This window comes from Desmodus rotundus, chromosome 9 (assembly GCF_022682495.2).
Source record: "Desmodus rotundus isolate HL8 chromosome 9, HLdesRot8A.1, whole genome shotgun sequence".
NCBI classification, from domain to species: Eukaryota; Metazoa; Chordata; class Mammalia; order Chiroptera; family Phyllostomidae; genus Desmodus; species Desmodus rotundus.
Genome location: NC_071395.1, coordinates 112,710,374 through 112,723,517, shown reverse-complemented (window position 1 = coordinate 112,723,517; position 13,144 = coordinate 112,710,374). Strand labels below are relative to the sequence as shown.

Below are 13,144 nucleotides of genomic sequence, written 5' to 3'. Positions count from 1 at the left end.
ACAGAGGCTAGTAAGTAGTAGGAACAGGAGTTGGGAAGAATGTAGAATTTCCTGTGCGACCCGAGCAGCCACCCTGGGGACACACGGGCCTTTGCGGAGCTCACTGGGGTGAAGCCACCGGCAGAGGGTCTGCTGGCCTCCCCCTGAGGCTGCTACCCCAGGAAGTGCATACACAGCCCCCTTCCCCCAGCACTGGACGCCTGACTTAGAGGCTCTGGGGGGGGGGGGGGGAAGGGCGGCGGCTGTCAGCTCAACCCGGGTCTGAAGCACGGAGCCCACGCGGGAGGTACGGGCACGGGGCCTGCTGACCCTTCTGCTCCTCTGGTCAGGTGCTCTTCTGTCCATCGATTTTAACACAAAGGAACTGTTTGTTTTACTCTGTACAACTTAAAATCTACATCTTATACTTGAGCTGTCATACTTTGGGGAACACACACGCACGCACACGCGCGCACACACGTACACATATACACACGTGCACACACACGTGCACACACACATAAATAAAAAGAGACAGGAGCCCCTTGAAGAGCAGAGGCCCTGCCACCGAGTCCCCATGTCTCGCGCTGGCACCACAGGGCCCTGGGTTTCAGGTTCCCGTTGGAAGGTCACTCTGCCCAGGACACTCATGCGTTTTTGGCAAAATGGCAGATCCTGGAGAATGTTCCCATTAAAATGATTTCACACACAGGTTAACCTGCTCGGAATGTTGGGCCCCCGGCGGAATCAAATAAATGAAAAGTACCAGCTGTCTGGCTTGTGCGCAAGGCCAGGGCCCCGGCTGCGTGGCCCCACTCACGGAGAACGTCCAGGCCGCCTCCACGACCCTGTGCCCAGCCTTCGACTCACGTAAATCAGACCCGAGCACCCCGATCGTCCCGTGAACCCTGACAGAATGCTGACACGTCCTCCGGTTCGTCAGCAACCTGTCGGCTTGGCCCCGAGCGCCTCGGCCGGCCCAAGGCCGCAGCGTCTGCAGGACACCACGCACACAGACAGGACTTCCTTGGAGCTACCTCCACGCAAGCCCAGACACAGCCCACGGCGTGTCTTCCTGACGGGGAGGCAGATGACTCGCTCTCCACCTCTTGGTCAAAGGAGCTCAGAAATAAACTTTGAAAGCAGGGTCTGACGCATTTTCCGGGGGGGGGAAGGTGGCCTTGTCCCTACCACATCTCTTCAGGGGTCTGTTCCTTCTTCAGGTGCGCATCGAGCCGCAGTCTTCTCTGGACGCCCCGCCAGGCCCAGGCCCCCTGGTGTGGGCTCAGGCTCTGCCAGCTGTGGGTCGCCCACCTGCTCCGCCTCCTGCCCCTTGAAGACGAGTCACTCTTGTGACTGGGGCGGGGGCACCCCTGCATTCAGGAGACACAGGTGTGCTGTGGAGGCCTGAACAGCACGTCCTCTCAGGGCTGGCACCTGGGGAGGCCATGGAGGACAGCAGTCCCACCTTGGCTGAGTTGTGGCGAAGCTCCGCGTCCCTGGTTAACAGGACCTGGACCACGCAGAAGGCTGCACAAGTGACACCGACCGCCTCTCTGAGCGCTGTGAAGGGAGCTGCAGGCAGGCTGTCAGGCCTTCCTGAGGACGGGGCTGGGAGCACTCTGGCCTAGCAAGCATCTGATCAGGAACCCAACAGGACCCCTCACGGCTTCTGGTCGGGAACCATCACCCGGCCTGGGTATGAGTCCCCCACCCCCACCGCCCACCCTACATGCCCCACGCCCCATGGAGCAGGGACTGGTCTGAGCGCAGCACCGCCCCAGTGAGCACTGCTGATGAACGCACGCACCAATCAACCGATCAGCATCTGCTTTCCCTGCAGGACGCGGGGACCTCCGCCAGGCCGAGGCATCTTTTCACATCCACGGCAACGGGCAAAGGGCCTCCCACACGGGAAGCACTCGGTCCTATCCCCTGCACTGGGCCAAGCGGCGTGTCCACGCTGCTGTCTTTCCTACACACTCGGCATGGTGACGCGTTAGGACAGCCTCACACCCCCAACGACGCACCTGGAAGACACGCCTACTTGTCCGGGGACCTCTGCTGATCCCTGCCTTTAACGTCCCCAGGGAGCTCAACAGGGAGAGGGAAAGGGTCTTCTCAAATCCACGGGGCGGGGGGGAGAGGCCAATAGTGCGAACACGAATTTGGAGAAAGGTAATTTTTTTAGGTAATACCAAATGGCACTATTTCTAATAGTTTGTATGGAAAAAGAAAATGCAGTTGTCCCCTGGAGGGAACCATGAGAAACAAGCACATCCCGCTCCCCCCACCCTTCGGTGCCCCCCGCCCCCCGCCCCAGGATGGCATTGGCGCAGAGTTCACGGGCGCACAGACTGGGGAGAGGGGCGGGCGGCCCCACAGGCTGGCCGACGAGCAGGAGCGCTTCCACCCACGCTTCCAACGGAGGGTCCCTGCCATTTCTTACAGTCTTCACTGCTTCAAAGGGCGAGCTTCTCACGAAGGGGTGGGGGCAGCAGTGACATGGCGGCGTCTCTGTCAGCTCCGGTGCCCATTGGGTCTCAGCCCTTTCTGGGCAGACCTGGAGCAGTCCCGTGCCCTGCACACCAGGCCTGCCAGGTGGATCTCTGGTGACGGCAAAGAGCCCCATCTCCACCCCACAGATGCCGGAAAACACACAGCAGCGGGGACAGAAGCCAGACTAACCACGACGACCCTCACACACTGTGCTGAGCCAGCCATGGTCTGCTCTGGGTCGCCCACCCATGGGCCGAAGGCAGACACGCCGGGTGCCTGTCAACAGACGCGCAACTATCCACCTGCGGGGCGCTACTCCGCCGTGGAACCGACCGAGTCACGGAAACACGCAGCACCCCCGGGCACATGGACGAGCCGTGAGAGCACCACGCTCAGTGAAAGAAGGCAGACACTCTGTGTGAGTCCACTTGTAACTGCAGAACCCTCAGCCGAGGGCCCGTTCGCTGGCTTGAGGGAAGGGGGGGGGCGGGGGCGGAGAGACGCCCACGTGAGAAACAGCGACTGGCTGCCTCCCGCGTGGGCCCTGACCAGGGATCGAACCTGCAGCCAGCCCCGGCCAGGGCCCGTTCATGATTCCAGGTCACGTGAGTGTCACCTCAATCTTAAAAGTCCCCATCACGCATCACACCAGCAAGCGAGGCTGGCGTCTAGAAGCCCCGCACGCACGAGCGCACTGTGACACCAGACTCCCTGGGAGAGGGAGCCCAGGACGACAGGCCCGCGGCACCCCCCTCCCCGATCACCACCCCCGAGGGCGCTTTCCCACTTGGCTGGGTGTATCCCACACCTCTCCGCAGTTACATCTGTCGCGCAGACCCACCAGACGGAGCGCCCTGCGCATCCTTCACACACCCTCCCCTCCGCCCGACTTAGCACAGCACCCCAGAGCTCCCCCGACCCCGCGCGCCCCCGGAGCTGCGCGCACACCGCTCTGCACCCTGGGCTTCCGGGTTAGCTCGGGGAACCGGCAACCCCCAGAGCCTGGGCACGCGGGCGTCCTCCCTCGGGCAGGTCTGGCCCGAGTCCGCAGTGGCTCGTGCGCACAGCAACTCCGCGGGAAGGAGCCTGAAGAGGAGAGGCGCGATCCTTGAGAGGCTTGTTAAGCACAGAGTTGAGCCGTATTTCTTTCTAAAAATACGGTGCCTCCAGCAGGCCCGTTGTTTTTGAGGGGAGCTGGGGGCGGAGTCATCTAGGCAGGAGGGTGCTGGGGGCGGGGAGGAGGCAGGGCCACAGGCTGCCAGGACTGGCCGCTGCAGCCACCTCACCTCATTCTCTTCTCCCCTCCAACCCCCACTGACACGCACACATCAAGGGTTACCTGGCAACCTCCCAGGTCCATCTCTAGGGAGGAGCAAAGCCAGAATGCACCAAGTCCGTGTCCAGTCCCTTCGGTGGCCACCAGGCCCTGCCCGGCCCCCTCCCACGGCTCCTGTCAGGCTCTCTCCCTGCCAGTGGGGACCACACCTGCACAGGTGCGAGTGGCCACCCTTGACACTGCTCCTCCACGAGGGGAGGGAGCCACGTGTGACGAGTGGGACAGGACCAAGCCTTCCCGAGCAGGACAGACCGTCTGAGATCCGTCCATCCGGCCAAGGCTCCGCTCAGAGCCGCCAGGCTCCCAGCCATGGGGACGGTTGTTTGCAGGTCAGGTCTCCCAGCCGCTCTGAGTGACGGTGGCGGGGTGACACTGCTTCTGCTCGCTCACAGACTGCAGTGGGAGGCGTGGTCAGCACAGAGACCTGGTACAAGCAGCTTCAGAGCCTGGACACCATACCCAGCAGGCCATCACCCACACCCTGGCCGCTGGAGCCAGGCGAGGCAGGAGGCATGCAGGCAGGCAGAGCAGGAGCCCCACTGTTGCCAGGCACGAACCAGCTCCTCTGGGGAAGCTGTCGGGGGAGCGCTGGTGGGGGGACAGGGAAGATGAAGGGGGGACGTGATTAGAGCCGAAGCCAAAGATAAATAAAATGCCTGTCACGGGGATGAACGCTAACGTTCTGGGAAGGAAGCCTTTTGGTGAAGCTGTCGACTCAGGCCGGTGAACCCCAAGAGGACCAGACACCGTCTGGCCACGCAGAGCGAGTGACGCTCGGGGCTTCGCACCAGACCAAGCGCCGTGAGCTGGCCCTCCCGCAGCGGCTCTGCCCGTGGCCACAGCTGGCCCTCAGCTGCCGTTTGTCACAAAAACACAGACAAGGTGGGTGAAGCCCAACCTGAGGGCCGAGAGCAAAGGAAACTGGGGAGACGATGGCAGGAGAGGGAGCCACCGGCCTGGGCCTGCCGGTACCCGGGGGAGGCCCCCTCACCGCTGAACTGCATGTCAAGTGGGGACTAAGGCCCCATGACCACCCCAAGCAGGCTCCCCAGAGGGACAGCCCACACTGTCGTCTCCAGCCCCTCCCAGGCAGGAACAGCTACGCAAAGCTGGTTTCTTCCTCGCACACCTGCCTGAACTCCGAAGACCCCAACGGGCAGAGCCCACCGACACAGGAGTCTTTCTACACCGAGGGCAGGTCAGGAGAGCCGTCACGTTAACACCTGCTGCTCTCCCGCTGCTCCTGCCCCACAGAGGCCGGTGCCACTGCCCGTGGGTCACACGCACTGTGACTGGCCCCAGGAAGGGCACCCACAGGACAGGTGGCGAGTCACCCAGCCATGCAGTGGGCTCCAAAGCCCAACCCTGCACCCTGGCCTCTCAGAGTCCTTTCCCTAACCCCTCATTGGATGGCCAGTCCCACAGGGCTGGCAGCTTGTTGGCTGGGACAGGTGAGTCTTCTTCCCAGAGGTGACGGGTCAACCCTCCCTCCCCCTTTCAGGGAGGAGGCGAGCAGCCGACTGCAGCACCCCGAGCACAAACCCGTCAGGACGCCCTGCTGCACACGGGCATTAGGGTCTGCAAACCACCCCCGTGCCTACAACCCAAGCCTGCAGAGGCCCCAAACAGGTGGGTGCTGCCCACTGACCTTCGCCCCGCCCCACCAGGAGGTCACATCAGCAGCCTTCAGTCACTGGAACGTGCTCTGAAAGCCAAGTTCACAACTCTGGGTCCACCCCAAAGGGGAGGGTGCTGGCCCTTTCATCAAATACAGCAACCCTTTCTACGTGGCCAGTGGGCCAGGGCAAGGGGCCGTGCTCGGTCCCAGACAGACCTCCCTCCCTGGGGACGCTCTGCGCCAGAAAACCTGTCTGCCCAACAGCGAAACCAGCTGCTGGCCCTTAGACTGGGGCACCAAAAGGCTCCTTCTGTCCCCTCGTGTAGGCACGCATGCCGGACGCAAATGGGCTGAGCCTGCCTACAGGGCAGGTTCTGCCAAATTTCCCCGCCCGCCTGAGTAACTCGTCAGGACCCACGCAGACCTACTTCCCAGCCACCCAGGAGCCGCCCTGCTGCCGAGGAGGGTGCTCCGTTCTGGCTGGGAGAGCCCTCCGGAGCAAGGACAGAGCTGAGGCCCACTGTCCTCGCCTCCCGTGGGCTCAGCTCCTCCCCGACACCTGCACTAAGCTGCCAGGACCCTGACCGGTGAGAAAGGGCTCAGAGAGATCACCACCCTGGACACGCCCGGCTCTGTGACCTCCCACTGCCACCGAGAACACTTTCAGGGCCGACGTCCGATGCAGTGAGGGAGGGCCATTCAGTGGCCGAATTTCTAGCTGAAAAAACAGCTGGCATTTCCCTTTCCATCCCCTGTAGAACCAGTTTCACGTGCCTACGCAGTAATAAGGCAGGGCCTTACATTTAATCAGGAGAATTAATCAGGAGAGCCACCTCACCAGCAGCAAACTGATCAATCACGTAGAAAAGGCTCAAGCTGCCTGGCAAGGAAATGGGCCTGATACTCCGGCACGTGTCACAGTTTCTCCAAATTCCTTCTCGACCCCAAACCACCTTTATCGAAAGTTGAGTCTGCACCAGTCAGAGCTGGAAGGGAAAGGGGGCGGGGCTGGCTGGCTGGCTGGCTGGCTGCACCTCCCGGGCGGGCAGGCCTCACCCAGGGAAACGCAGAGGAGGCCTTCCGCCCACGTTAATGAAAATGACCATCTCCCCAGCTGCCCGGCCTTTGAGGGTCTTGCAGGAAAGGGCTCAGAGGCCGAGAAGGCCAGCTCCAGGGGCAGCGACAACAAAGGCCCAGAAACTTCACGCGGCTCCTGTTTGGTGGCCAAGAGCACGGCCCACTCCTGCTCACCGAGCTGCCGCGAGTGCAGCGCAGGTATGCAGGTGCGCTCGGCTTTGCCACCTTCCCAGGGCCTGATTCACAGTGAGGAGCCAGGCGCCTCACGTCCCGCTGGAGCCCTAGAGGCAGCGTGAGGTGGGCCACACAGAGAGCCACACTGTGGGACGCCAGACCTCCCTCCCCTCCTGCAACCACGCACAGTCCTGAAGGGCGGAGAGGTGTGCCCTTACCCTAGGGTGTGAGCCCAGGGACCATGGCACAGCCCACCCGGCCACCAGCCAGAGAGCCAGAGAGCCGGGGATGCGGCTCCGCCCAGTGCCCCCTGCCCTGGGCTCCTTTCTGAAACTGACGTGGCCCACTAACGTTAGTGGCAGCAAATGTGGACCATGTGTGTCTACTTAAAAGTGAATGCAAAGGTCTTGGCATCCCAAAGAGAAGACAGTAAGTATTCATCCTTGCTTCTTTCCAGGTGCAGCCTTGCCAGGTGCAGCCGGTACCTTGTTTCACTTCTGCGCCACACACCACCTGATGGCGTTCCTCCCGCACCTCTTCCTCGGAGTCCTGCGGTCTGAACAGTCTCCCCAGCCAGCTCTGCCAACACTGTCGCGTTCAAAACACAATGCTGCACATCGTTTATTCTTGAAATCCCGTGGCCTTCCACGAGTTTCCCAGACAGCAGCATCTCCCCAGTCCTGGGCTGCCTCCCACGGTGGGGGGGGGGGGGCGGGCAGGGGAGGTGTTACAGTTAGCCCCCCACTGTCATGCGGAGGCAACCTCTGGACCCTGGCTGTGGTTCTGCACTGTCACTTCTGGACCTGCGGTCATGTCCCTAACTGTCACCTTCCAGGTGCCAGGGCAGAGAGAGGCTCCTCAGCAGACACGCAGGTCTACAGCAGTGACGGATCTGCCTCAGAAGATCCTGCTGACGAGCCGGCACCCACCACGCCCAAACTGGCGACAAGGCCAGCGGGAGAGCGAGTCTCGGCCTCCGAGAGACAGTGTGGACCGCCCCAGAGTGAGCCTGCACTGCGCTGACGTGTCCACGCACGTCCTGGAAGCCGGGGGCCTCGTGCGGCACTTCTTTACAAGGAAGACAGTGATCGGGACAGCAGAGACTCACTCCAGGAGGAACACGACCGGCAGTTCTGAGTGTGTCTGGCTGCGTCTGTGTTACACCAGCGTGAGGGCCGCCCCGGGGGTGGTCAGGTGCGGCACGGCCAGGTAGGCGTTCTTTCCACTGAAACAGCGCCAGCTCACCCCACTCTAGATGCCAGCGATGCCGTGTCGTCCAGTGTCGCCACGCCATCCGACGTCCCCTGGGCTTGCTGTCCCGGGGGGACCAAGAGGTCTAGCTTGGACACCCACCCCCACCCCCCACCCAGCAGGGCTGTCTGGCCTGGCTGAGGCCCTGGAGTCGCTGCGAAACCTTCAGAGAAGCTGTCTGCTACTGATAACCACAGGCAGCTCAGCCACCGAAACGCGTCCCGGCCTCAGCCAAGCCCCCGGTGCAGGACAGGGGCTCCTGCGTTTCGACAGGGGCTGCCCAGAGGTGTCAACAGTGGCAGATGGAACAATGAGGCCTGTCTGCACAGACCCAAACCGCCACCAAGCAGCAGCCTCCCAAGGAATGGAAGTCCCTAATTACAGACTCGGCAAGTAGAAATGCAAAGGGCAGACCGCCACCCGCCACCCAGAGACGCCTCATAACACGGTCAACCAGCACTGTGGGCAGACATGGCCCTGGGGCCCGACTCAGCAGGAACCGGTCGTTTCCAGCTCTTCTCTTCACGCAGCACGCAGATAACACACAAGGGACCCCGACTCCAGATCACGTGGGTAGGTGGTTCACGCGTGGAAGCACAAACAGGCCAGTCTGCCCCCGGGGCTCTAAGCCTCGGCCCCCGAGGGACCGTCAGTCCGAGGAGGAGCAGAGGTGCCCAGGGGCCCCGGGCAGGGCCGCCTGCCCAGCGCCACCCTCGTGGCATCCTTAGGTGACTCTCCCTAACAGCCCACCGCCCAGAGCTGAGTGGAAAGGCACCTGCAGAAACACCCCAACTCTGTAATTTTCTGTTAAAACCCTCACGCCAATGGAGGAGAAAGTCAAAAGGAAGTGGGCCTTTGGGAGGCTCACAGACAACTGGAGACCTCGGGCGATCCTACAGCTGTGGCCCACCCCACCACTCCCCCTTCGTGAAAAAACTGAGAAGCAAGGGACGCCAGCAATCAAAGACCCAGCACCTCACACGCGTCACCTGCCGAGTGCTGAGCGCTTGCTCCCCTCTCTGTGCGCACTGGGCCAGGAGGCCGCTCTGACTGGTTGAGCTGCAGGGAAGTTACTGAAGATACATTTCTTGTGCAAAACAAAAACCGTGATTTAACGTAACACGGAGAACACTTTTTCTTTTCTAAAGATTGCGGGAGAAAGTTCGAAGAAGAAACGCAGTGAGGGGTACGACTGTGAGACTCCGGGGGTGACCCAGGGACCACCCACCACTGGCCCAAGAGGCGGGAGGAGGAAGTGCACGGAGAGGGCTTACCCGGGGCTGCCAGTTCTCGTATTGCTTCTGCAGGTTGGCGCCGATGGTCTCCAGGGCTTTCTGAGGCCCCATCGACAGGGGATCTGCGGAAGCAACGAAAGGAGAGAGGTCTTTATGTGCGCAAGTCCTCGTCTACCGCGCCTCGTACATCGTTCATGCCAGAGTCGCCCGACTGGACACCACCAGGTGGCACCTGCAGGTCACCTGTGCCGAGCGGGCTGACAGAGCTGCTCCGGCACCCGTGCAGGCTCGGCACCACACTCCCCGCCCTCCAGAGACCTGCCCTGTGTGCCCTGCATCCCGGCACCTGCCTGGGTCACTCCTGTGCTCCATCCGGTGTGAGTAGGAAGGCTTGGGCGGGGCATCTGCCCGGCAGACACCCCGCAGCAGGCAGGGCCCGCGGAGACCGCAGTGCTCCCCCACCTGTCACGTGGCAGCTCACACGTGCAGAGGAGGAGGCAGACACGCAGGGACAAGGAAGACCAGTTTACACATCTACGTTGGTCGTTTGCCCACTGACCGCAGGGCTGGCTTCCGGAGCCAGTCACCATCAGCCAGCGAGTCCTCAGACAGACCCAGCCCCGGGGGCTACCTGCACCTCCCAGTCGGCAGGGCCCCAGGGGACCGGTGAGCAGTTGCGTCCATAAGCCTTTACTGTGTCCGGAACTAAGATGAGGAATTTAAAAATATTCCTTTATTCACTCATTTGTAATAAGAAACCCATTACATCTGAACATTAATATTTATTATTAAAAAAGTGACTACTTCCCCTCCCAAACACAACAAGAACAACACTGGTTTACATTGTGGGGTTTCTGTAACACCTGGTTCCACAGGTGATGGCTGGACCCTCGCAGCTGCACAGGCGGGCGCCCACCTTCTGGAGCCTGGGCTCCCAGCTGCTAAGTCCCAGGAGAGGCCTGCGCCCAAGAGCCCTGGGGTTTCAAGTCGCCTTTCTAGATGAGCACGGCCGCATCTTTGTGCTGCGCCGCCCCTCAACGACGGTTTCACGCCTCTGCGACGCGGCGTCTGAAACCACGGCCGGCAACCTGCCCCCACGAGGCGAAAGCACACGGGTCTCCCCGGCACTTGGCGGAGTCCTTTGCCCACGGGAGACTCTGGCCATTGGGAAAACTGGCTCGCTGTACTTCACTGTGACCTCTGAGCTTCTACCACAGCCAGAGACACTGCCAGCAGTGCTCCTGGGGTGACCGTCCAGCTTCCGGAAGATGCCTGCCAGGACCTGAGGTCGCCTGGTGTTCACCCCAGGGAAAAGTGAGGCCCCAAGCACACCAGCTGGCCAGCCGGCCCCCCACCCCTGGGTCGCATGCCCTCTTCACCACACGCACACTACACACTCAGCAGCCAGCGGGCAGAGAGGACAACGCCTTAGAATCCGTGAGAACGGCTCCAACCCGACAGTCAACAGGGAGGGTCACACAGAGGTCCTCTCAGACACACAGAGACCTGGGTCTCGTGTTCCTCTTCTGGGGAAATAAACCACCAATGAAGGCAACAGAGGGTCCAGGAAACAAGAGAGAGTCAGAGACAGACAGACAGAGATCCCAAGACACCCACGTACCAGGTCTAGAGAGCAAGGAGTCCACGCAGGCGAGAGGCGCTTACGCACCGGGAATACCATTCCTAGCTTTTGACAGGTCTACACATAGAAAGTAACACAAACTCCTTAAGTTCACAGGAAATGTAGCAAATAAAAGTAACTGGCAAACCTGTAACTGCAGGGGAGAAGTCTCACGTGGGGACCAGAAAGGGCTAGTGAGAGAGCAGCTCGAGGCTCTGGGAAGGTGAGGGCGACAGGCAGCCCGATTTCCCAGCTGTGTGCACGTGTGGCTTCGGTGAGGCAGCCACAGCCGTGCGCCACGCGTTGGGCCCAGGTTTGCAGTTTGGGGACCTTCACCACTAGAGGGTCCACGCCGTTGAGGACTCTGCCCAGGCAGGCGCCAGGCTGTGCCCGAGGGCCCAGGTCACTGGCTGCAGAGGGGCGGGGCCATGGGGAACGAGGGACACAGGTGACAGCCTGCCTGGGCCTAACTCATCTGGAAGGGGACTGTGTTTGTGAGAGCCTGTAACTCAGGAACGCAGGCGCCGCCCGCCGCCCCGCTTCGTCCTGGAAGGCCAAGGTCTCGAGGTCTCAAATGCACTCTGAGGGCCGTCGACTGCACTGGGGTGGGGCTCATGAGGGGTCGAGGCAGGAGTGAAGCGGCATGGAAAGGACGGACGGAAGCAGCACGGCCCACCGCGGCACAGAGAAGCAGAGGGGCAGAGGGGCTGCGGCACTGCCCGTACACAGCCAGCAACCTGGAGGTTGGAGCGGATGAGGATGCTTCCCGGAGCCCCTGCGTCATCAGGCTGGCTGACATCTGTGCCAGGAGAGCGGAGATGGCTTCCTTGCCAGAAAGACAAGGGGCCAGTCCAGGAGTCCGCCGACTGGGCACTTCTCGTGGCTGCCGTTAAAGAACGCAGCAAAGGCGGGCGCCATGGGAAACTCCACGGGCGGGGGAGGCTCTGCGCTACAGCCCACCATGAGCTGCGCCCTGGAGCACCCTCCTCTCCCTGCGCACACGCCTGTGGAAGGCGAGCAGCGTCGCACAGTGCGGCCACACTCTGTGCTCCCGCCCCGCCGGCACCACACCCTCGCTGGAGGCAGCGGCCCGACAGCAGTCTCTCCATTCCCTGGTCTGAATCAAGGCGCCGGCCAGCTGGGGGAGGAGCAGGGCAGCCACGGGCCACTCATCAGGCCGAGGTCCACTGAGTGGGTGTCACATCCCACGCAGTGGGAGCCCTGCGGCCAATTAACCCCACGGCTTCCTTCCCAGAGCGCGGCAGTGAGTGGGAGAGGGCGAGCTGGGGGAGAGTGGGACGACTAAAGGGACACACTCAGCACCGCGTGAGCGAGGCTAAACCAGAAAGCCAGCCACGGTGAAGTCCTGCGTGGGTGCTGCTGACAGTTCTGTCAGTCTGACAGGCGGGAGGGGCCGCAGCCAGAACACACGTTTGAGGCTGCAGGCTGTCTCGGCCGTGGTCGGTGAGGGAAGGAAGGAGAGGCAGACTGTAGCCGGCATCTGTGCAAACTCGAGCTTTCTGCCGACCTTCCCGCCTGCAGCTTTCCCGCAGACCCTCGTGGTCCAGACACTTGGACTTTCTGTGGATGGACACTCGTCCAACTGACCTCAGCACATGGAAGACAAGCTGGTCAAGTGCCCAGGTCCAAAGTCACAAAGTCCCTGGGGGTGCTGGGACTCGGCCGGCCCGAAAAGCAGAGCATTCCTGTCACCTCCCACTGTCTTCACACAGGACTGTCCTGCCCACCCTCCCTGTAAGCCAGCACCAGCAACAGAGCGCCGCCTCGGGGGTCTTTCCTTCCCCCCGCCGGTCCCCGAGGGTCCTGACAGGGCAGGGGGCAGGGCTCCATGGACCCCATCTGCTCTCAGCCCAGCCCAAGGGACCCTTCTGAGGGATCCTTCCAGGGTGCCACCCCTCCCCTTAAAGCCCCCAGTGCCTCCTGAGCTGCATGTGGACGACAGGGAAAATCAGAGAACAGCGAAAGCTGTGGGGAGAGCAGGGACCTGGGCATGGGGGCTGGAGGGGGCTGGAGGGGACGGGAGACGGGCCCGGGTCCGACCCGCCTGGGAGGCGCCATCAGATGGCAGCTGGGTCAGCGCATGGCGCCCCCCGCAGATGGACTGTGGAGTGCACGCCAGGCACACAGCTCAGCACAGCTCGCACGTGGCAGCCGCCCCACGAGGGTCTGTTGCCTGACGTGTTAACTGCGTGCCGCCCGCCAGACCGCGAGCAACTTTCTCCGTGTGGCTCTGAAGGGCTCTGCGCTAATTAGTCGTGTAAGCTTCACGGCAAGGGAGCTTTAACTGAGAAAACACATAAAGGCAAAGGGCCGCTCTGAAATCGCAAACGGTT

The 13,144-nt window shown here is 62.0% G+C and overlaps 1 protein-coding gene across 1 annotated transcript in view; it reads right to left on the bottom strand.

The window, feature by feature from the left end:
- Positions 1-13,144, bottom strand: part of RPTOR (regulatory associated protein of MTOR complex 1) — a 141,866-nt gene that overhangs the window by 95,264 nt on the left and 33,458 nt on the right. Inside the window, exon 3 of the mRNA XM_053910450.1 lies at positions 9,209-9,291. Coding sequence (XP_053766425.1) covers positions 9,209-9,291 — 83 coding nt within the window. The remainder of the gene's footprint in view (positions 1-9,208; positions 9,292-13,144) is intronic.